Genomic DNA, 25403 nt, shown 5'->3' with positions numbered 1-25403 from the left:
TAACGATCAAAATAATAAGGACAAAAGGCAATTAATTGTGAAATATATATCTTTAATGAAAAAAATCAAGTCTTACATTCTTGTACAGAACAATTATAACCATGGGGTATGGCAAGTAATTTAATTTACTTAATACTAAGTCAATATAAAATAATTTTAGATAGTTGAACAGTGAAAAAGGAATAATAGCGCCTTAAAATATAAAACATTTAGGCCTTTAAAAATATTTTCTTTTCAAATAGAGTGTCATATACTAATTGATTTTCATTGTTTCTTAATTCAACACATGGAACATCATTTTCGTAATCAACAATTTTAGTTTGAAACGGACCACTTTCAACAAACAATAATTGATATACTTTTGCTACGTCTTTTACATTAATATTGGGATTAACTACAATTCCATAAATTTGAGCACTTATAGTGGCTGGAGGTAGTTCCAAATATTTTTCAGTAATTTCGCGTACATCAGCCAACGAAACTACGTCTTCATTTCCGTAATCGACATATTTAACTTTGATAAGCCCCTTCGTTTCGCTGTAACGCAAAATAATAGCTCTATACCATAGGCCATCTTCAGGGAAAATGGCAACACAGGGCTTATTCTCAAATATCCCATTAAGAGCGTTCATGTCGGCACAATCTTCTTGTAATTCTTTAAACATTTTATCATATAATGAGGTTTTGGCTTCATCAAAGACTATGCTTAGCTCGAGTTTGTTAACATCTTTTACAAAACTAATATTACATACGAATTCGGTTTCCGTATTCATTGGAAATGGAACAAACTCTCCTGTAGGTGAATTATTTTCCTCTTCTTCCATGAGTTGATTCCAATCTTTTTGAGCGAAATCTTCTAACGGCATTGATCTAATAGATTCCATAGATTTATTGTCGTCTGCCTCGACGATATAGTCTGGTCCTGAATCTGATTCATTAACAACTTCCTCGCAACGTTCTTGCTGTTGTATAGTAGGTACGAACTTTCGGACAACTGCTTTTGAACCATCAGTGTATTCCGCCATTTCGAATTCTACTAGATGATCATTAATCCAGAGCTTGTCGAATTTCAGATCAATGGGAATGAGTCCTCCGATAGGTTCGCCCGTAATTTTTACGAAACATTGCTTTTCTACGATCGATTTGTGAATATAATCCAGGGTCTGTCTGTTCCATTTTTTGTCCACTGGCTTGATACGATCTAGTATGCATTTGTGGGCTTGTATTGGAATTTGGTGTAGGGCCACGCTCTTCCTTAAATTTTCAAACGAGCATAGTTCCTCATTTCCATAATCAACGTAATGTATTATACAACTAGAAGTTTCGTTATTAACCTCTAAAACCTTGCCTCTATAAAAGCGATTATCTAAGTAAAACAATGCGATACATGGTTCGCCCACAGTCCATTTTGTGTACTTAGCTTTTGGGTCAGGATTTTTAAAACGAACATCGAGAGCTTTTCTTATTAAATCTAATGTGTCCTGTTGGGTGACGTCGTGAAGGTACACCACGCCGTCAATATCGATATACCTGTAAGAGTAAGGTGTTCTGATAATGATTGTAGTTTTTAAGTTATATTCATGTACAAATTATAGCTATCATTTCTATTTATAATGTTACATAATTGTGTGATGTTACCAAGCAAGTAACTTGTTGAAATTATAATTTACTAGATTTCCCGTTCCTGTGGCATTTACGGGATAAAATGTTCTGGGTCTTTAGCTACCTACATAACAAATACAGTAATCGGTTCAGTAGTATTTGCGAGAAAGAATCACAAATATCCATCAATCCATCCATCCTCACAAACTTTCGCTTTTATTTTAAAATTAGTAGGATTTCTAATGATATGAATAAAATATGAATATGAAAACTTACGTCGGCATAGCTGTGAATTCTTTGTTCTGTAAAGGTTCTGGCGGTAGCCAATCAGATATAAAAACTGTATTAGATGCATCTGGTTTTTCTTCATTCGAATTATCTCCTTCGTCTTGTATGGGCGAGTTAGCGCCGCTAGAGAAGGATTTATTTGGTGACTTGGAAGTTGTCGGGTCCAACTGAAGAAAGTCTTTGATTGAGCCGGTGTCGTTGAGGAACGATAGAGTATCGTCTCTTTTGTCGGTGCTTTCGTCAACAAGCAATAACTGGAAAAATACAAATATCTAAACAAAAACGTAAACTATTTATACAATTATAAAAAGTATATCAATACATAAATCTCTGTTTTAGGACTCCATAAATTAGACACTTATATTGTTTGTGCAAGCTTCATTCAGTCGCACAGTGCGACTGATATAATATAATAACAGATCTAAATTTTGCATTTTATTTTGTATTTTTGTGTTTGACTTATATTTTTCTATTTTATTATTCAGCTATCTCCAAAACGATACTTATCTATTTTGATTAAAATTTATGAAAATCATTTGTTGACTGATCATAGTTTAATTTTTCTGAATCTGCAATACAAACATATATTTTTATAAACCTACACTCACCTCCTCAGATTTGTCCGGAATACCGAGACCTTGCTCAATGATTTTCTTGTTGAGGCAACGCCATTCTGAGACGTTAGGTTCGAGCGCACCACCTTGAATCGTATGATATACCCATAATTCAACAGGCATACTCTTGCCCTTAAAGTTACCCGTTTTCGTGATAAATATTCTTTGGTAAGCATCGAGAAGTTCTTTCAGATACTCCTTTGTGAGAGAAGGCCATTCCTCTCCTACAGCTGGCATTACACCATACAAATGGCACATAATAGCCCCACCACCCACAGACATAAACTCTTGCGTTAATTCTCTGAGACTCTGTAAAGGAACTGTTTCAACACAAGCAAAGTCGGAATAGAAAACTTTAGCATTGTCGTCGGCTATTTCCAGGATTACGGCGCGCCGCCATGTTTTGGACTGTATGCAAATAGTGCAGCATCGGTCACCGACGTTCCAGTTCTCTGTCGATTTCTCATTATTCTTCGTATAATACTTTTGTATCTTTTCAAACAGCTCGTTATACGCTTTTTGTTGTTGCACCAACGATACGTAAAGTAATGACGGAGATTGATAATTCAACACTTTAACTTCCAATCTCAATGGACCTTTATCTTTTGCCTCTAGACCTTTTGACTGTTGCTTTTCTGGATGAGTACGAGTCGGTCTTTTTAATATTTCTTTGATATTTTCTTCAGACTGCCTCTTTTCTTTGATTGGTGATTTCTGTGTGTTCACTTGAGTTTCTTTGTGAAAGTTTTTGTTGAACATGAATACTCTGTAACATTTATGACATTTTGAGTAAATGAAAAAAAAAAAACAAACACACAAATTAAAATAAATTGAATCACTTTGGAAAAGTTCTTTTGCAAAAAATCAACGAATATTTTATTGGGCACAGTAAAATTTTCAATGTTTTAATCACTCAGTCTCATTGCAAGTAGGGAGTCATAAATTTTATTCTTACTTTTTTCATGGAAACAAGTTGATAAGCTTAAAACATTTTTTATCAATTTCTACTAGAACTTTGACTCTGAAAACGTGAACTTATTATGAACAGGATGAACTAATTTCGAAAATTTACATACCCAAATGTAACAGCGAACTTATGTTTGATCATAAGCTCGTTGACGCACATAATATTGTCTTCGTCCGTCTTGTCGTACAGGGTGACGCCGAGCGAATTTTTGTTTCTTTGATCTTCAACATGAAGGTCCAGGACGCGACCTTCGAATTTCTTCAACAGAGCGACCGAAGCGGTATTCCACTGCTTGTTTGTGGGCGTGACTCCGGCTAAATGACATTCTGTTGCCTGCAAGAATGTATTCCATGAAAACGCGTGTGGCCAGCCAGCATGCGTACCAGTAAGAGCGGGTGGTTATGAATGCGTATGTACCTGTAGGTATTTGTGTGCGTGCATACCAGTGTGCAGGTGTTTATGTGTACATCTGTATCAGAGCGCAGGTATTTGTGTGCGTGTGTACCAGCGCATAGAAACTGAGTGTGTATGCGTATGTACCAGCGGGCGAGTATTTGTGTGCGTGGGAACTAGCGGGCGTATACTTGTGTGTGAACCAGCGAATAATATACAGTATTAGCCACAGACATGTATATTTAAGTAGACAACGCAAGTACCGCGATCTGTATGAAAACCAAGCGTGTCATATTTTTTGTACTGACCTTGACGCGTTATGACGTCACGAGCGCTTTTTAGTGATGTTAATTTCATTTTACGCTAAATCGATTAGGCCGCCACTCGCGCGGCGATTCTAGTATCGTCCTATCCCATCGAAGTAAATCGAAAGAAATCAGATCAAACTAGATCTATGTCTAAGAGGTAGTCAAATAAATGAATCGCAATCGATTACTAAATCGATTCAAGACAGAAAAATGATAATTACCTTAGACAGAGGGATGATAAAATAAAGTTATAAACCTTTTAATATTCTAACAAGTAAACTAATGTGTTTTAGCTTTTTCTTACATATGCCCATTGAGTTACCATGTACTACGTACTAGAGAGGCCATCGAAAGAAAGTAATGAAACTGTCAATCAATCAATCTTTATTTCCCGTTGCATCGATCCATTTTCCTTTTATGTTCGGGTTACTTGGAAAACTGAAAAAACAAACATAGTCAGCAATAAGGAGTTTTCTTAAAAAACTCCCAAGATGACACTTTAACTAATGGCGTCCATGTCATAATATTTATTTTTAGTACCTTTGTATTAAAATACTTAAAAGTTCTAGGTCAAGTCGTATTAAATGACAAAAAAATCTATGCCTTTTTTTCTGAAAAATTGCTCCTTCAAATTATCATTTTTCTGTTCGATTATAAAATCGATTAGAATCGAGAACTGTTGCATCAAATGAACATCACTAACCACAAAATTGGACAGAAAAATGAGAACAGAAAAATGAGAAGACGCTATTCATTGCTTGTTATCATACGACGCGATCTTTACCGTGCCAAGTAAAAGCCGCAATGTATTCCGAATCATTTCGTATGATTTGGTATCCGTGTTTGTCACGATCGTTTTCCACAGATATTCTTTATTTGATTTTAAAATAAATAGTGCATATTCTGATTAGAAAATTACTTACCGGTGGAAGGAAACATCTATGCTAACTCGGCCACTCACAGCTGTGGAGTTTCTACAGTTTATAACGGCGCAATTCGGCATTTTACTTTATTCAGCTTCACGTCTTTCCTTGGCGAACTGCAAGCGCGGACTGAGTGTAGGCCAGCGTCAAGTAAATTTCATAAACTTAGTTTGGACACGGGAAGTACATACACTCGCTAAGTCTATCTTGATACATGTCTGTGGTATTAGCTTTTCGCCCGCGTTTTGAAAGAAAAACCCGCATAGTTCCCGTTCCCGATTTCCGGGATAAAACCTATCCTATGTGTTAATCCAAGTTACCCTCTGTATTATGTGTGCTAAACTTCATTGTAATCGGTTAATAATGAGTGCGTAGTTACCAGCGCGCGCAGCGTAGTGTACTGCGGCGCGATCCGGCGCAGTGCGGTCCAGTGCGCGAGCAGCGCCGCGCCCGTGTCGAGCAGCGCCACGCGCACGCGGCCGCGCCCGGGCAGCTCGGCCACCTGCGCGCGCGCCCAGCGGCCCACCACGGCCCCGCTGGCGCTGCCCGTCCAGCCCGCCCCGCCCGCGCCGCACCGCTCCACGTTCACCACGCACACCATACCTGCTTTTTTGAAGTGAAAACTTCTTTAGCGGCGTTGGGTATAAAATCTTAAACTCGCGTCAGGACACGTGGCCTGATCGAAAAAGCGTAAGACGGATGTTTTTTTTTTTTTTTTTTAAGCCCTCATATTCCATGCGTAAGACGGATACCATTCCAAAATATCAAACTTGCTGAACGTTAATAATCAAGTTTTCACTTCTGCCGGCACTCCCGGAGTGCAACCCGTCTTTTTTTTTATATAGAAATAGCCAGGCATTTGACTGCACCATTACCTGATGGTAAGTAGTGATGCAGTCTATGAAGTGGCATGCCTGCCTAGATAGAGCCTATTCACTCTTGCCTTGAATGTGTTTAAGTTGTATTTATCTGGGAAGACGGAAGCGGGTAGGGCGTTCCAATCACTTGCAGTTAAGTTGATGAACGATTTCTAATAACGTTTTGTGCACATAAATGGTACGTCAACTACGAAGGGATGGAAGCCAGCAGCTATACCTGCTTCATGCCAACTCAAACATATTGTCAATGTAATACATATTCACTATACCTGATATTCTTTAAAAAATCAAAACTACATAATGTCAAATCACTATATTATGTTTTTTGGAAAACAATCCTATTATTCTAAAAAAAAAATTGCTTTAATAATTTACTGTCAGTGCCATTCAACCTTCTAAGGTGCGTTACTAGACAGACATGTAAAAACAATATTGATTTATCAATTAATATTGATGTGCTATATAATAAATTGTGTTCCTCACCTTTTTCCGGGAGATAAATACTTCTAGTTTGAATGTTTGCGTTGTAGTCTTGATCTAAATCTTCACATAATTTCTCGTAAACGCTTTGCAAATGACGCTGTAAAAAGATTATTTCAATACCGTTTATAATTTAATTAAAATGAAATGGCATATTATTTATGATTTACTCTTCAATTTTTTAGCAAAATACAATTTTTGTTACAACTCACCATTCGCACAAAGAAGTGGTCGGGGCTTACAACATGTGTAATGTAGACTTCCTCCACAGAATTCAACTTGAAGTCATTGTTACTGATAAAAATCCGCGGTTTCTCAATTACTCCTATCGCCTTTGGGTGCTACAAATATAAAATTATAACAATTATTATACATATTATATATTTATTTTTATTTTTTAATAACATAACTATCCAGCATGGACATAAATCAATCTTAAATTAAATGAGCATTACATTAAAAGTAAAAACAAAAAGTAAACCTATCCTATCTCTCAAGTTGGATCGAACTGTACATGGTGTGCGAATTTTATTATAATCGGTTAAGGGCCGATTTTTCAATGCTTGGATAAAACTTATTCGTCGAATAATGTATAAAACTACCATTTTAAAAACGTATTCTAATTGCCCGTAATTGACTGTTTACATGACATTTTAATATTATCGTGCAATACTTTATTGGACAGATAAGTTCTATCCAAGCATTGAAAAATCGGCCCTAAGTGGTTTAGGAGTCGATTGAGGACAAACATTGTGACACGATTATCTCGTGTCACAATGTTTTCGTCGATTATCCCCACTAACCGGCATCCGATCGGGCAAGTACGCGCGGCCGTGGAAGTGCAGCGCGTGCGCGACGCTGAGCCCGTGCTCGAACGTCGTCACGTCCACCTCCAGCGTCACGCTGTTCGCCGACATCGAGCGGATGCGGTGCACGTGGATCACCGCTTGCTTGCTGTATAACAATCACATATTTATGTAAAAGAAAAAGCCCCGCAAGTTGATATTGCGATTGGCGGCCATCTTGGTGACATAGTCGACGTCGCCCCGTCAGTACCGTTCGCTAATAAATAAACATAGAATTTTTACATACCAACCTGGGTTTTATTTATAATTCATAATTACATAACATTAATTAAAAAATATTTTCATATTTACACATCAACAATATAATTGTTACGTACTTAAGGGTGAAATCATTGTTTTTTTATAATCAGCATACAAAACTAGTTTTTTATATGTTGCCGAAATTTATATACCTATGTTCATAAACAGCTGTCTCGCTATTACAAATAAACCCATTACCCATGGAAATATATATTATGTCTATATTTCCGTGCCCTAGCATATTTACTTTTTATTAATACTTTTTTTGCTATCTGTACTTTTTTGCGACGGATGACGTCACGCGGCTGTTATTGTGACAAGGTTCCATCGCAATATCAACTTGCGGGGCTTATAAAGTTAGTCTATACAGTTAGTACATAGTTATAAAGTTAGTACAGTTCGATTCAAAATTAATGGAGGTTCGGAAGTTGGTCCGTACAAGCGGGTATGCGTCCCTCGACATCTCGATGATAACTATAGTAGTCATTTAAATAGGCAACATTTGACAGTTCACCAAAATTCAACAACGTAACCTAGTAACGACGACATAGAATAATATATTATTTCATTTTGTTAGAACTGCACATTCGCTTAATTTTTTTCAATTACGATTACCTACATATCTATACTAATATTATAAAGCTGAAGAGTTTGTTTGTTTGTTTGAACGCACTAATCTCGGGAACTACTGGTCCGATTTGAAAAATTCTTTCGGTGTTAGATAGCCCATTTATCGAGGAAGGTTATAGACTATATTTCATCACGCTACGGGCAACAGGAGCGGAGCCACGGGGGTGAAACCGCGCGGAGCAGCTAGTTTATAATAATAATGACCGATACAAGTAATTTTAAGATTTGAATATACGAGTACTAATAAACCACTCTAAAGATAATAAACAATTTCTGATTTAAAGAACTGACGTCGCTACAATGTTGTGTCAATAAACCTTTTTTCTTTTTAAATACCAGAGACATTACTCTAAAAATCGAAATCTGACATCTAGAATCAAATGCATTGATTATTTGTGAATAAAAATCACCATAAATTAATAAATACGTTGTGTTTTTTTAATTATGTAGATACTTGTCTTATTTTGCTCCTTAAATTTACGAAAGAAAATATATTACTGGGACAGGGATTTGCCTGATGAATTTTAAAATTAACATGTGTTTCAAGTTCGATTGGCAAATCTTCAAGTCCGTATCGATTAATTCACTTAAACGAATGTTTTACAGGTTACCTCTCTACGAAGATAAAATTGATAGACGTCAAATTGCCTATTAAATTGGCTCCACTATAAAATTGTTATAATTGCGCCAGCTAACGGTATTTAAAAATTACAAAGTGATTCAGAAGCTCAATGCTCATCATAATAAGTCTTCTCTATATCACTCTCTATCTTCTTAAATATAGACACAACAATAATATGACAAAATCGTTCAGTTGCAACGTTAACGCCAAGAAAAAAAAAATTACATTTAAAATATTAGTAAGGATAATAAGGACTCATAAAGATGTTATATTAACTAACTTGTCTATTATATGCTGTATGAGGATAGCATCATCGCTGGTCCAAGCGCCGTTCTTCGGCTGGCAGTTAGCGAGCGCGCAGTTGATTGCGAACGGTGGCGGCGAGTGCAGGCGCGCGGGGGGTAGCAGACGTAATCTAGAAAACAATCATTAAATAAATAAATAAATATTATAGGACATTATTACACAAATCGACCTAGTCCCACAGTAAGCTCAAATCTCAATTAAGGCTTGTGTTGTGGGTACTAGGCGACGATAAATATAATATTTAATAAATACATATATAGATAACACCCAGACCCAAGAACAAATAATTGAGTTCATCACACAAATATTTGCCTTGACCGGGGATCGAACCCGGGACCGTCGGCTCAGTAGGCAGTTACTTTACCAGTGCGCCAACCGCGTCGTCAAATTCAGTTCAATTATTCAAAAATATTATACGTAAAACTGTGTCTAAACACACGAAATCTTTTCAAGTTTTAGTAGGTACAAGAACGTATTCTTATTTACAAATCGAAACATAAGGAAATAAAATTTTTGTCAATCGATAAATTCAATAATGTTTACTGGAAGTGGTTTCTAAAAATTTTTAATACAAGAAACATTAAGTATATGATAAAAATAGAACATATTTTGCAAATTAAATCAGACAGCGAGAGAAAGAGAAACTAAAACTAGTAATAAAACATGATAGGTATGTATTTACTTGTCAATAGTAACGACTTCGGTTCCTCCAAAGTCGATGCAGAACACATGAAACTTGGGTTTGTTAGCGTTGCGACGATCGATGCTCACGATGCGACAGCGCATCCACAGATTATCGACTTCGATGTGCACCAAGTATACTTTGCCTAGAAAAGGATACATCATGAAATTTGCTGTTTTGCACTAAATTAAGCTATTATTTTAGACAGACTATTAAATTGGTACAATAAAAGATGCTTTATCAGAATAATCAACATATTTTTTAGGAACCTAAATTGATTTCAGCACAAAATAATTTCACTTATTTATAAATATCAAATTGCAAGAAAACCCTAACCGAACAATTGAACATTTTTTACACATAACACTGTTTAATCATTACCCTCAGTCACATGGTGTGCGGATGGTGTAGGCAGCGAAATTGCATTGCGGAATTCCCGTAGCAATTCTTCAACACGTGATTGGTGACAGGCGCGTTGTACAAAGAAGTTATGTGGATCCACGATGTGCGATATGTATATTAGCTCTTGACTACCTGGATGTAATAAGACACGATATATGAGTAGTGTACGCTACAAAAAAAAATTTGAATAACCAATTGGATAATAATTTGTACAATTTCTGCACTTACCTTCCTGCAATTTTGGATATTGACTCTCGGGGAAGGGCATCACTGGTTGAACAACTGGCTTAGTGTATTGATCGTCTGTAAAAATAATTTAACATTTTTCAACAAAGAAGATTGACATCTTCTGACGTTGAATGACGCAAGCAATGCATGGATAAAACAGTTATCCTATGAAAAGGCGAAAGCACACGTAACTAAGAACGGTACGAGAAATATTTAAAGATTTTTAAGTACAACTCCCGAATAACACCTGTACTATCAATTGGCTCGACTCAAGTCAGCCATAATGTAAACAAAGTGAATTCAAAAATACAATATCAGCAGAAAGTCAACAATACACGAACTCAGCATCTGACAACAGCCGGATATCGCATCGAGTAACCAAGCTCGGCCGAACAATTGAACAGATGGTTTCATTTGTATGCTAGGTATCAATATGAGTTTTTTTTTATTGTATACTTTTAAGTACTTTGTACATACTTATTTTTTCGAACGAGAAAATCTTGTCTGGTAAATGTATGCATTTAAAATCGACAAATTCTATATAGTAAAATAATTTAAAAACATTGTTTTTTCTTACATACAATCTTAAAGTATTGCAAAAATGAGTTGGACTGAATATCTTCTATCAGTGACATCATTCTGATGCCAACAAAATACACCTATGAATGATCTCTTTGTATTAGAGTGCTTTAAAATAACATAAATATATATTTTATGGTTTATTTTCTTAAGTACATAGTTATAAAGGGTTTCATTCGTTTCATAAAGGATTTTCATTTCATAGCATTTTTTTATACATCTACATTACATTTTTGAGGCTATAAAAAAATATGCTTAATAATAATTTGGTAAAATATAATAATGCATGTCAGCATTTAGTACTCACGTGAACTAGGATATGAGGTGTCACTATTCATAGAATTAATTGATGAACATGATCCACTTTTGGCCCGATATTTTGGAGCATTTTTGTATAATTTTGGTGTTTTCATGGGCTCCTTATCTTTATTATTAGGTTTATTACTTTGACGAACATCTGTATGAAAAATAATTATTCATTTAAAAAATACCTAACTAATATAAACTTGTCAACTAAAATTCAATATAATATTTTATTGTAGTTTATAAAATTTGATCTAAGAAATGGTTATCATTAATTATAGCAGTTTGTAAATATTCAGCATTCGTGTTTGCCAATAATTTGTTTTAAAAAACAAATTAAAAAAAATGATTACAGCAAGTGGTATAAACAATACAATATAACATTAATAATGTGAAAACCTGTGTGATGTATTTATTTTAGTATGCATAATTTATTTAAAAAGTTCTGATTAACATTAATCATAAGCGAAAGTTGTATGGTACCTTGAACTAATTGCGGTGGGTAAACTACAGAAGAGGGGGCAGCAGGAATCTCAATTTTGTCGTTTTCAATTTCAGATGTTGAACATAATTTGAATTCAAAATTTCCATTACCTTCTAAGTGGACATAATCTTTTACCTTATCAGATAGTTCCTCATTTACAGTTATCCTGCAAATTTTTATTGATTACATTCTAATTATTTTCGCATTAAAACATACAAAGTTAAAAATTTGGTTAGTATTTAAGTTTCTTGGTTTAAAATATATTATGGTAATGGTTAAATACCTAGTTGGTTGTTAAAATTGGAAACTGAAAATGTATTAACATTATCTAAAGTAATATAGAGAAAGAAGATTGAAGCCAAGTTTCGAAGGAAATGAAAACAAGAAACATGCATTCAAACTGATTATTAAAAAGCATTTTTGTTTTTTTTATAATACACAATATAAAGTAACTTACTTGAGAGGTTCTCGTTCATCATTTATTTTTAAATACCATGGTAGTTGGAGAAGTTCTTTCGCATCTTTAAGTATTGCAGATATATTTGCCTAAAAATAATATGATATAGTTAAATTAATAATTTTATTATAATATTAAACATAAAATGAATATAATGTCAGCATACCTCTTTAAGTTGGCTTCCATCGAGAGATGTGATAACATTAAGGAATGTTTTGGATTTTTTTATAGAGTTTTCAATATCACTTCTTGCTTTGAGCAAAGATTCCTTTTCAGATAATTTTACTTTCATTAGGGTTTGAATAATTTCATCCTTCTGAGATTGAATTTGAGCAAATATTTTGGAGTATTGTTGTTCAACATTATTTATCATTTTAGTGACATCAGATGGTTCAGCATCATTTTGTAAATTTAACAATATGTTCCCAATATCCTAAACAAATATGTTCACATTAGATAGAATAATAAATGTATGAGAATTGTCTACCATATTAAAATAACAAAAACTTACTACTGCAGTTTTAGTGAGTCTTCTGTACAGTTCATCAATTTTGGGTGTAATTTCTGATAGTTCAGATAAGAAACTTTCATTCTGTAAAAGTGAATATAGAATTAGTTGATATTATGTAGTAAATATTAGGTAATTTTGGTTTTTGGATATAACAAACCAGATTGTAATGAGAGAATAAAAAAAAAGTGGAACATAAAAAAATCATGATGATGATGATGATAAACAAAATAAAAGATAAAATAAAATACCACTTCATTAATAGAGACAACATCATGAGATTTGCAGGATTTTTCTCCACCAACCATAAAACAATCCATACAAATAGATTTCACACAAGATTTGCAGTAGTAATCCAATGGTTTTTCCTTATGAATTTTGCAGGTGCTAGGTTTGATCTTGATTCCTAAAATATTTATTTCATATCAAATACACGTATAATAACTTGAAATAGTCATAACTTATTGCAAACAATTTCTTGTTAATTGTATAAATCTCCCATTTCAACAAAGTTTGATAAATTCTTTCTACATACCAATATTTTGTAGGACATGGTTTTGAAAAATAACAAAGTTTTTGTGGCTTTTATTGAAACAGCTAACACACATTATAGTTGAACATTGTTGACACATTTTTGATGTAGTAGCATGGCACTCTAAGCATTTTCCTGCAAAGTAAATGAATAATTATACAAAATTTAAGATCTAGACACATATTAGGTACAGTATTCCTAATCAGTATCATTTGCTTAGAAGTCTGTTGTAGATTTTTTGTTGTTAACACATTACCTTCTGTAGTCTCAGTACTCTTTATTATAGTATCAAGATCTATAAAGCATGGCACATCACTTTGTTTGGAGACACACTTTTGCTGCAACAAAAACATAAGTAAACACAAACTTTTGACTAGTTTAACTGAAACTAAGATATGATTATTATTTTAAGTATTTCTTTAACATTTTACAGTAACAAACCTCAATATGTTGTTGTGCTAATTCACCAAGCATATACACATTTATAGGAAATAAGTCATATAGTTTAATACTATTTTCCATCAGGAGTACTTGATCTTCAGGAGTTAATATCATATCTTGATGGCACACTTTGCATTCTATGGGTTCAGCAAATTTTACAATATTGCTCACACAATTTTCACACATCGAGTGACCACATTTTAGAAACAGTGGTATATTGCCATATCCTTTGGGAGATAATGCTGTAATGAAAATTAATATTAAAATATTAATAATTCGCTCGCTCGCTCGCTTTAGCCGTGGGACGTCCACTGCTGGACAAAGGCCTCCCAAGGATCCTCAAGGATTTCCAGTACGACCGGTCACCGGCGGCCTGCATCCAGCGGCTCCCTGCCACTCGGTACCAGCCCCCCCTAGACAAGTGGCTTTCTATTAGCGTAAAGTTTAATAGCATAGATTATGAATGTATGAGATTGACGTAATCAATCGTCGTCGTCGTCGTAATCAAACGTCAATCTCATACATTCATAATCTATTCTATTGAACTTTACGCTAATAGAAAGCCACTTGTCTAGGGGGGCAGGTCGTCTGTCCACCTTGTGGGAGGTCGTCACACGCTTCGTCGTCCCGTTCGTGGCCTCCATTCCAGAACCTTTCTGCCCCAACGGCCATCGGTTCTACGGGCTATGTGCCCCCCGCCGCGTATTTCCAAACTATACATAGCCAGAACGCAACCATAGGAAACTGCTCGTGTATACTTTGTAATGCTGTTTTTAAGTTTGTTATTAGTTATTACAATAGGTATATACACGAATTTTGCGTACTGATCGTGTACACTTTGTAACGCGGATGCTTACTTCTACGTTCCAAACTATACACGATCAGTACGCAAAATATGTATAACTAAATATAGCTACTACACCACTTACGCTTGAGCGAAATAATAAATATATAGGCAATCAAAGACTTGTACAGCTATATCTATCTACTTTTATTCTTCTTGATTGATTCAGTAAAATATGGAATAATATTAATATTATTAGGTAAGCTTAGAAAAATAAATAGGTAACAGATGTTACCTATGGGTTAGGTTAGGTTCGTGTTTTTTCTACACAAAAATAGGAGCCCTGGTTCGCGGGGCTCCGTCGCCTCGCAACCGTCTTCTTCTGGACTTATTAGATTCTTACATTTTAGCACTATTGTCAATTGTAAGTCGTGCAGTATAGTCAGGAACGAAGACACAAGCATCCTCGATACAAAAAATATACGATCAGTTCACAACATTATATACACAATACACATGCATTTTAATAATAGATTTCAAAACAGCAATACGATAATATAAACGCGAGCAATGGAAAGACGCCATGCTTACTCCGAAACATACACGATTAGTCCGCATGCGTACTGGCGCTGTCTATTTTGGAGCGCTATTCTTAGTTACTTCACTACAAAGTATACGCGAGTATTTGCGTACTGCTGTTGTATAGATTGGAAGAACTTTGTAAAAAAGTTATTTCCAATTTATACGTGATTAGTTTCACACCATTGCGTACTGGCCTTGTATAGTTTGGAAAGACGCCCCCCCGCCCATTGCCACTTTAACATGCTAATCCGGCGAGCTATGTTGGTGATTCCGGTACTCCTACGGATTTCCTCATTTCTGATTTGATCTCATAGGGAAACTCCGAGCATAGCCCTTCCATAGCATGTTGGGCGATGCTGAGCTTGTGCACAAGGCCCAGGGTTAGTTCTAACCCTAATTAATAATTATGAGGACAATACTTCATACAAGTTCTCTAACACATATAAATACTATTCATATAATAGAAGTAATTATTGATAAAAGAAATATTGCCAATTTTAACTCAGACTTTTAATAGTTAGTGAACTGCAATAACTCCAGGAAATGCTATTCACCATACTTTAAAAAGTTAGAAATTATCTATGTATTATCTTATTCTATTCTTATAAGTATTATTTTATTACAGACGGGGGTAATTGTTAAAGGAATAGTAAGACATCATCTATTGTCTTAGTTATGCTAAGGATATAAAACATATTATAAATCGCACGGACGAGGTATTAGGTTTCATGTAGTTTAGCAATATTTTTTTCATTATGATAATCGAAATAAATTAAAATAATTAGTCTCTTACATTTTAGCTGATACAGTTGACAACAGTTGGGACAGCATTTTTTTATTTTACTATCCATTTTGAGTGTGATGGACTTTAAATACAAAAGTTTTTACTTTTGTGAACTGGGAGGAATTAATTTTAATAATATCTAATGTTTTAAAACACTAAATATTTTAAAACATAGAAATAACGCCGGTACAAAACTATTTCAAAACGTCAGTGAAACAAAAAAGAACGCACATCACACATGAGTACATGAACATGACAGTTAACGCGGTTGACACAAGACAAATGAAAATTATGATGGGGTTGCAATTTGCATTCTTGAGGTTGCATGACAATAATTGCCAGATTTAAGAGCGTAAACGCACTATGCGGGTAGCCGCATTGCGGGTAGCCGTCCGGCTGACCGCAAGCACAATTATGTACGTAATATTCATTTCTATGCGCACTGCGATGCGGCTACCGCAGACCGCACAGTGCGCATAGAAATGAATATTACGTACATAATTGTGCTTGCGGTCAGCCGGACGGCTACCCGCAATGCGGCTACCCGCATAGTGCGTATACGCTCTAACACAATATGTACATATTAGGGCGCTACTGCACTACAAGAAATTTTACTGTCCGGCATTCCGATTTTTTACGGTCCGGTATGGCACGCCATTAATCTAAGTGCTAGGCTTGTGCACAATACGTAAACTGTCCGACATTTCACTTTTCCCTATTCCGGATGGTTTTTTGTGTTTACGAGTCGCTGTAGATATGATTGTTTTCGAATGCCCACTTGATTGGATTTTACTCTTTTTACAGCATATGCCAATTGAAAGCAAGCTCTTGCTTTACTTCCTTTTAGCTGGCAATGTGATTTGAAAAGTCGGTATTGTTATTTTTATATACATTGGCCTATTATTATTATCTAAGTAAGTGTTGGTAAGTTAAATATAGCTTTAGCTTTAGCTCCTCGTCACCGATTAAAATAAATAAGTGAAACACGCATTTTAAATCTCTTACGGCACTTTATTATTTATTTATTATAACGAAGCAATATAATATTTCATCTTCTATATTTTTTACCCGTTTCTTGTAAAATGCAAAAACAATCGCACTGATCCGAGTAAAGACGGACAGGTGCACAAGCCAATTCATCGGTTTTTTCATGCCAAACCGGACCGTAAAAACAGTAAAATTCCTTGTAGTGCACAAGCGCCCTTAGAGCGTTTTCACATTATCCAATCCGATATCGGATATCGGACGCCGATAGCCGATATCCGATATCGGATACAATTTGCCCTTTCACATTGTCCGATAAAATCGTTCCGATATCACCATGAGTGTTGCCAGATATTTTTAGAGAAAACTAAACTAAATTGCCAGTTGATAAAAAAAGGTATAATTAAAAAAAATCAAAATATGTTATAAATCATAGTTGTACCACAGTTGACAGATATATACTACGTGCATACAGTTAGGAAACTAAGCCCCCCCCCATGAAATTATGACGTATAGCTATAGGGCTGTTACTTTTTGATATGTAACCGACTTGAAAAATAACGGAGAAGGTTATCAATTCGGCCTGTATATTTCTGTTTGCTTTTTTTCACAGTTGATTTTGTGGTAATTTGGAGATTAAAACCCGTTAAAATACAAAAATGGTGTAGCCTAAATATGAATTTACAAGAAGAAACAATCCGAATTAATACAGCTTGTAAAAGTAAATACGTTTTTATCAGTGCTATATATCGAAATCTAGTTTTGTTATGGACGCCGAAGGCTATTTAATGTACCTAAATTATTTATAATGCTTGATATTTGTATTATACATATTATATTCAATAATTATTTTAAACCAGAATTTACAATACTTGTATGTAGGTATATAGTACGACATAAAAGAGATGAAATTAATTATTTTGGAACTAATTCGTTTTTCATTACCTGGCAACCCTGAATTGGCAATGTAGCTGTCAAGTTGAAGAAAAATTTGTTGTTTTTTTCCGTAGAGTGAGAATGAACCATAGAGGAGGCACTAAAATGACAAGTAATGCGTGAGAGAAATACACTTATGACTATAAAGCTAAGAGCAAGCGAGACAGAAACATTGTTTTTTGTTTCTCTCATGTTATGCGATTTCTTTTGTTGGGGACAAAGGCAGTTTGTCCCAAACAAGCGGCTACAGTCCATTGTTTTGCTAGTTTTCTGTTTTTTCTCGCTGTTAAGTGACTTCAAAGTTTAATAAACGTTGACAGTGATCTGTTTTAATCCGACTTTAAGTGAAAATATGGTGCGTTGTAGTGTGATTGGTTGTAAAAATCGGCCGGAACGAAGATTACCAAATATTACCTTTCACACGTAAGTAAACTTATTTGAAGTATATTGTTTTATAGAACTGGATATAGTTGATACATTTTCATTAACTCTAATGTGAAATTATCTACAAATATATAATATTTTCATCGAAATAGACGTAAACATTTTTTTGTGTTATCCGACTAAATTACGAAGTGTTCTTGTTGTTCAGGACGCCATTTGTTTTTACGTAGTTTCAAATTTATGGTATAATCATGTGATTAACATTAGGGATACCAGTACAGGGTAAAATTTTCCCCAAAATCGTGAAATGTTTTTTTAATATTAAATATGTTTTTTAGGTTTCCAAAAGAAACAAGTACATTAAACAGATGGATTCGAGCTACCGGAAGGAAGAACTGGTTACCAGGAAAAAGTCACAGAATATGTTCTATACATTTTGAGTCGCGTTATTTTCGAAAAACGAAAAAAAAAACCTATTTGATGCCCAATGCAATTCCAACACTTTTTACAACAGTGAGTAATTTTTGTGATGCATTTAGTTTGGATTTAAATGTTGTAGTTTAAATATTCATAGACCGATTTTGTTGCTACGTCTACATAATAAACAAAACAAGTTATTAATTTATTTTTATAGGGGTATATTTTCTATTTATACTAAATCAAATTTTATTTTTTTAGGATATTATTGTTGAGCCTACGATCATGTTCGAAAATATTTCAATACATGCCTTCCTCACCCACGAACTCTTTCACGGTGGTACCAGTGTATAGACGGTAGTCCAGGGATCAGTAAAGAATCTTTAGAAGCAATAAAACTACTCAAATTAGCTAATAGTATAGTGAATCCATTTCGCAAATTATTTTGCGCCCTATGTTTCGATGAAATGGCTATTAGAAAGCATGTAGATTTTGATGGTCAAAACTGTATAGGGTTTGTAGATTGTGGCAATAATATAAGTAGTGGTCAATTAGCTAAGGAAGCCCTTGTCTTTATGCTAACTGCTATAATTTGATGCGGTTTTTTTTAATAGATAGAGTAATTCAAGAGGAAGGTTTATATGTATAATAACACCCATTAAATAGTGGAGAAGTAGTGTTATTTTTGAGGTTTCTAATGTGATGTCGTAAAAATTTACATTTTTTCCGCTTACATTGCAAACGCTGGCTGAACCCTACGAGTTTTATCAAAATAATGTACTAAGTATTATACACATTGAAAAGGTCTACAGAAAAGTCCGCGATGGTATATGTCTATCTCTTATGGATAACCCACAATAACTTTTTTTGTCATTTACTTTTTACGACAAATAATGGCTAATTTTCGAAGCGATTTTAACCAATACAGCATTAATACTTAACCAATTAAATACCTTGAATACATTGTTCATTTGATATAGATATACAAGGTGAAAGGTAAGACATTTGAAAAATTTAGACAGGAGCTTCTACTCATGAAACTGAACAACTTTTGTTCTACAACTTTGCTGAATTCGTAAAAAAAAATTGGACTTTGTAAGGAAACTTCGCTAATCAGCTGACAGATTTCCATACAAAGTCCAATTTTTTTTCTATATAATATAAATAGATATTATAATTATATATAATAATTATATAATAAGATATAATATAAAGTACCTAATGTCCGATTTATTCCAGATATTGATGCATGCCAAAAAGGAGGACTAGGCCTACTGGGGATACCTCTTTAAAAAAAACGCACCTAAGGTTCTTACCTCACAGGTGGTGTGGAAAAAGAACCAATACAATACAACAGTGAATATATATATATATACTAGCGGTCCGCCCCGGCTTCGCCCGTGGTACATATTTCGCAATAAAAGGTTGTGCCAAATTTCATCAAAATCGGCCCAGTAGTTTATGCGTGAAAACCATACATACATACATACATACAAACCTTTCCTCTTTATAATATTAGTATAGATTTAAAAATTGCGGGACGTAGCGTTTGCGGCGGTACCGGCCAGCCGCCCGGCTATATATATTTTTATACCCGTGCGAAGCCGGAGCGGGCCGCTATGTTTTTATATACAACGTTCATAATTTTTCTGTAGTGTATTTACTATTTAGTATCAGCATTGCACCCGTGCGAAGCCGGGGCGGGTCGCTAGTTAAGTTAATAAATAACAAAATCTTTTCAAATCTGTCTTTTTCTTCATAAACCTATCTTACAAAAAAATACCCAAACATTTATAGATATTTTGCCAGTTTTTCGGATAAAAAGTTTTTGTAATAGTTGGCAACATTGACGTAAGGATTCGCCATCTCGTTCGGGTATACGCCGATGTGATCTCTAGTACATTCTCCCTCTACGTTTTTTTCGTGAAGTGGAGAATTATTGAGATAAAATTGTTATTTAGAACAAGAAATTTAAATAAAAAGGAGACATCATGAAAAAGGTTAAACGTAGCGGTGTCCGTGATGTGGTGTATAAAGTTTTTATTCGGTGTTTGTCCGAATTTCAAGCTGGAAATTTATTGACGGATTTGGAAAACGTTTACAAACGTACAGCAGAATATACCGGTGAGATTCCATTTATTTTTGCTCAGTACTACGTAAAATAGAATATTCCATTAGTAACGAGTGTTTAATGTATGTATGTATGGCGATTATTACGTTTTCGCAAATTAATTTGAGGTTATTTGTATGTAAACAAAAACTAGTTTTTATAGTGCGACCAGCACAATTTGAGTCAAGAAGTTATATCCAATCCAACCAGCCTCAAATAAAGTACCTAGTTTAGATTTTACTACATAGTATAGTGATATCTGTTTTCATACAGCTATCTATCTATTAATCAATCAAACCATAAGAAAAAAAATCATATTTACTGTATCATATTTACAGATACTGAAGATGCCCCGTACCCTCTTGCCAGTACTTCGAAACAGAGTGATGATCAGTCCTTTGAAGGAGTAGAATATTTAGATTTTGATGAATTATATTAATGTACAAAATTTATCTACAAAAAAAATAAAAATATGTGGTTTTCAAATCGCCTTGTTTTTTTCTACCCGACGGACCCAGAAAGAGGGTAATGTGTTTGAGCTGCATGTATGCTTGTTTGTTTGTATGTTTGATTCTATGTGCGCCTCTGCAGTCTAAACACTTGACCGATTTTTATAAAATAACTAATACCAAATACATTTAAGTAAAATTTGACCTAGGTAGGTCATTTAAAATACTAATGTATTTTTGTCTTAAATTACACTATTGCTACACTGAAACAATTATAACGGTTTAAATCGCGGTATTTATTTTAGATTATATTATATACATTTTTGGATTTTTATTCTATAGTATCAAGATCGCTTGCGTCGCAGTATCAGTGTTGCTATATGAGCGACGGTGGCGCCCTCATTTATTTTCATCTCTTTTGTGTCGCACTGAACCTACTAAATTATTTTTAAAACGATAAATTAAATTAAATTAAAAACACAAAATATGCAAAAATAAATTAAAATTATTATTATACGAGCATAGAACCTCTACCTTTTTGTTTTAGGAAGAAAAATAAAATAGTTTGACAGGCTTAGTGTTTGACAAAGTGGAGACGCCACGTATCGATAAAAATACAATAATTATAATATCTATCTTTTTCTTCCGTAATATTTACGTAATTATGCACATAAATTTAAACAAGATTTTTTTAAGGTTTCCTTTTTTTATATTTTCGTGCTCTTCTAGATTGCGTAAAAAATAGATGCGATCTTTAAACAGACTGGACTCCTAATAGGTACTATTTGTAGCTATCATTTTGATAGAAAATATGTCAACATAATATAAAACTCATACTGCCATATCTATAGAAATTAAAAAATAGTCTCTTTTTAACTTGTAGTCAGATATGGTATTTACAAATATATTTATTGAAAGGGCTACAAACTGAAACAATCGATATTTATTTAATGTGAATTGACATCACTTTAAACTTTTTTCCATACTATATTCAAAATCTGTGGATGTGTCACCCGCTACTATCGATCCCCCTCAATACCCTTGTAAACACGCTTGATGGGGGGGGAGCCATTTCGAACATTTTGTATGAAGTTTCCTTACTGTATGTATCTGTATATTGTGGTTGTACTGTGTACATGTACATTAAAAATAACTACGATAAAGAAAAACAACTTCAAAAAAGAAAAGTAAAATGTAAAAAAAGATTTGATATCACAAATTACTGCATATTATTTAGATGTGCTATTTACTAAATAGTTTTGATATCGGTCATTTGTATAACATAATATACTTTATGTTAACACATTATAAATTAAATAAATTTATATCAATACCTACTACAACCTAGTATTAGTTAATAGTTTTAGTAATAGATATTAGTAAATACCTTTCAAAATCTATTAAATGTATTTTTAGCAAGACGTACCTAGTCATTTAGTCATTTTTTCACTACATACATTTATAAAAGTTCATGTAGTAAGTACCTATGATAAATTTATTAAGTGATAGGTACAATCTTTGTTCACATTTTCTTTTCTTTTTCTTATTACACTGTAATATCCTAAAATAATATAATACATATAATAATATATAATAGTCACTCGTTCAAATATATTTGTAATATGATTGTTGTAATTTCCTGTAAGTAAAGATACATAAATTATTTTATTCTCATAAACAATTATTTTAGAATTAAGAGTTTTCAAACTTTGTATTCTTTGTTGTTAATTCAAAATAAAAATAAAATCTGTGTGAAATCTCCTCTTTTTTTGAAGTCGGTTAAAAACAAAGCACTCAATGACAACAATACAATAAACAGCACAACCAACATCTGAGTAGGAGGAGGAGCGAGGCAGAATGAGATAAAATAAAGATGATAGACAATAATGTTTTCGAAGATAGATATTTGAATTTAAGAACGCAATATATTTTTGTTTACTTCAGTTCAGCCAATTGCCGTATAATTTAATACGGCAAATAAAAATACCTGCCGTATAAATCGTATTTTAAATGCCTATAAATACTTAAATGTGTGTTTTCTTAATAAAAAAAGGTTTCTTTTAATAGAAAGGGTTTTAGGTTAAAAGCAAAGAATTTTTAAAAAAATGAGCGCCCTATAAGACTGAAAATACACAAACTAGTGCTTTTTTGCTGTTGGTATACTGCCTTTTCAAAAATTGAGTTGGCAAAACTGAACATTATCGTCCGATAACCACTGGGAATATCGGTGTCGGCTCCGATATCCGATATCGGACCGGACAATGTGAAAGACAGGCACATATTTCATACATTTTACTTCCCTCCGATATCGGATATCGGCTATCGGCTTCCGATATCCGATATCGGATCGGATAATGTGAAAACGCTCTTAAGCGTCTTATTCACGGTCCATCTTGACGTACGTCCCGCCAAGGTCATACACGATGCACGACGCAAAACGACAAATAAAGCGTCTTATTCACGGTCCATCCCCGACGTACGTCGGCTCAAGGCCGCGGTGCTGGATGTATCCTACTGACGATCGTGCGCGCATCAAGCATGGCTAGGGTTGCCAACTTTTATTTGAAGAAATAGAGTATATCTGATTTTAAAGGAGGTAAATAAAGAGTAAATAAATATTTTTAAAAATGTATTTTTTTGTACTTTTTGCAGTAACTAAGAATTTTTCATTATTTTTAAATGAATTATATGAATCCAAACATTCCAAATCTAAATTTATATATTTCAAGAGCTCATTTTTATTAATTTTTAATGAAGCTCGGTTTCTCTCTTCCCGCCACTTCACATTCATGACCGAAAAGACTCTTTAATGCTAAAGTGGCGGGAACAGAGAGTATATAGCTAATCATTTTTTTTTAAACAAACAAATTCGTCAAGATATTTTTTTTAAATAAATTGCCATTTTTCTGCAGTGGACTTTTGCATAAAATCTGTGTTATTCAACAATTCGCCTTGGAGCTCTTTTAAAATAATAACTTCTGAATATAAACTGTCCATGTGTACAAGGTTGATCCAAAAGTAATGGATTTGTGATTTATTATTTACTTTTATATTTTATAAAATAATGTGTGTAATGAAGTGTCAAATAAATAAATAATGATAATTGGGATTTCCTGTGTACATAAAAATCAAAAATAACCGTTTCTTGCTTGCTCATGTACTCACTAAGTTATCACAAAAAAATCATATCAATAGGCCACGTTTCCAAGTATTTACATTAATTTCTGTTGGCAACACTAATCTGCTGTACGTCCGCGCTATTCACTGTCCATCTGCACGACGTTCGCGGTGGTGGGGGTGCTTGCTGGATGAAAAGTTGGTCGTGCACATCCAGCAAGATAATAATAATAATTATTGACGTACGTCAACGCTATTCACTGTCGTTTTGCATCGTGCATCGTGTATGACCTTGGCTGGACGTACGTCAAGATGGACCGTGAATAAGACGCTTAAGACGCTTCAGTAGGATACATCCAGCACCGCGGCCTTGAGCTGACGTACGTCGGGGATGGACCGTGAATAAGACGCTTTAGATTTGATTTTAACGTTTATGATTTATTAGAGATATACCAAGAGATACAATTTTGATATTTACTTTTAATATCCGCAATTATAGTAAAACTGTATTGATTATTTTTACAAAAATTATGGAAATAAGCGTATGCCGCTATGCTAAACATTTAAATATAAGAAACAATAGACTAAAGAAAAAGTTCATCCCTTTCATTAAAAAGTATTCAATTTGAATTAAGAATAATTTTGTTATTATAATTATTAACGTCTGTGATTACATAACGTCTTCCGTTAAATTATTTTTAAATTGATCTGTTCTTATCAAAATGAAACCGGCTGTAAATTACATTAAAATAAATTCAAGTCGAAATCGGTGCCCAATCCAACACAACTGAATCATGAAACAAAAATAGTTTATTTTCAAAATTCAATTTATAGTGCAAAAACTGCAAAACTTCTACAGCTGTACTTAGCACTGGTAAGTTGTTTTCTATTATTTTTGTACGAATTGAACTGAATGAATTTTGCATATCCGTTCAATTTGAACCTTATATGAAGTAAGCCATTTTTGTGGTGAAATTTTGCAGATACCAATAGATACCCACGCGCAAGGATTCTTTCCGACCGATCATCCGCAGCCCCGCAGGTAAAAAGACGCGGTACAGGCTGTGCCGCACAGCTAGCAGTGTGGCTAGGAAGTAGGAGGTAATACTTACCTTTTATATAT

General features: G+C 34.1%; 1 protein-coding gene across 2 annotated transcripts; it reads right to left on the bottom strand.

Moving 5' to 3' along the window:
• Nucleotides 1-31: 31 nt before the first annotated feature.
• qin (tudor domain-containing protein qin) lies at nt 32-16143 on the bottom strand. Of its 2 annotated transcripts, none has more exons than XM_090101897.1 (22): nt 15893-16143; nt 13734-13975; nt 13549-13630; nt 13296-13427; nt 13012-13166; nt 12764-12844; nt 12419-12685; nt 12253-12341; nt 11795-11961; nt 11316-11465; nt 10430-10504; nt 10181-10333; nt 9800-9944; nt 9092-9226; nt 7257-7407; nt 6666-6794; nt 6457-6553; nt 5475-5701; nt 3581-3804; nt 2499-3270; nt 1879-2144; nt 32-1530 (listed from the first exon to the last, which is right to left on the bottom strand). In XM_090101897.1, the coding sequence occupies exons 1-22, from the start codon at nt 15948-15950 to the stop codon at nt 210-212; spliced, it is 5118 nt and encodes a 1705-aa protein (XP_089958023.1). In that variant the 5' UTR covers nt 15951-16143; the 3' UTR covers nt 32-209. The 2 variants fall into 2 exon arrangements, with proteins under 2 accessions (XP_089958023.1, XP_089958024.1); XM_090101898.1 differs by having other exon boundaries at nt 5475-5698.
• Nucleotides 16144-25403: the final 9260 nt, after the last annotated feature.

This window comes from Colias eurytheme, chromosome 5 (assembly GCF_061535395.1).
Source record: "Colias eurytheme isolate Ceu_HAF_F1 chromosome 5, ilColEury1 Martin Lab GWU primary, whole genome shotgun sequence".
Taxonomy (NCBI): Eukaryota; Metazoa; Arthropoda; class Insecta; order Lepidoptera; family Pieridae; genus Colias; species Colias eurytheme.
The sequence above is the reverse complement of the archived record's forward strand: the minus strand, read 5'-3'. Positions and strand labels throughout refer to the sequence as shown.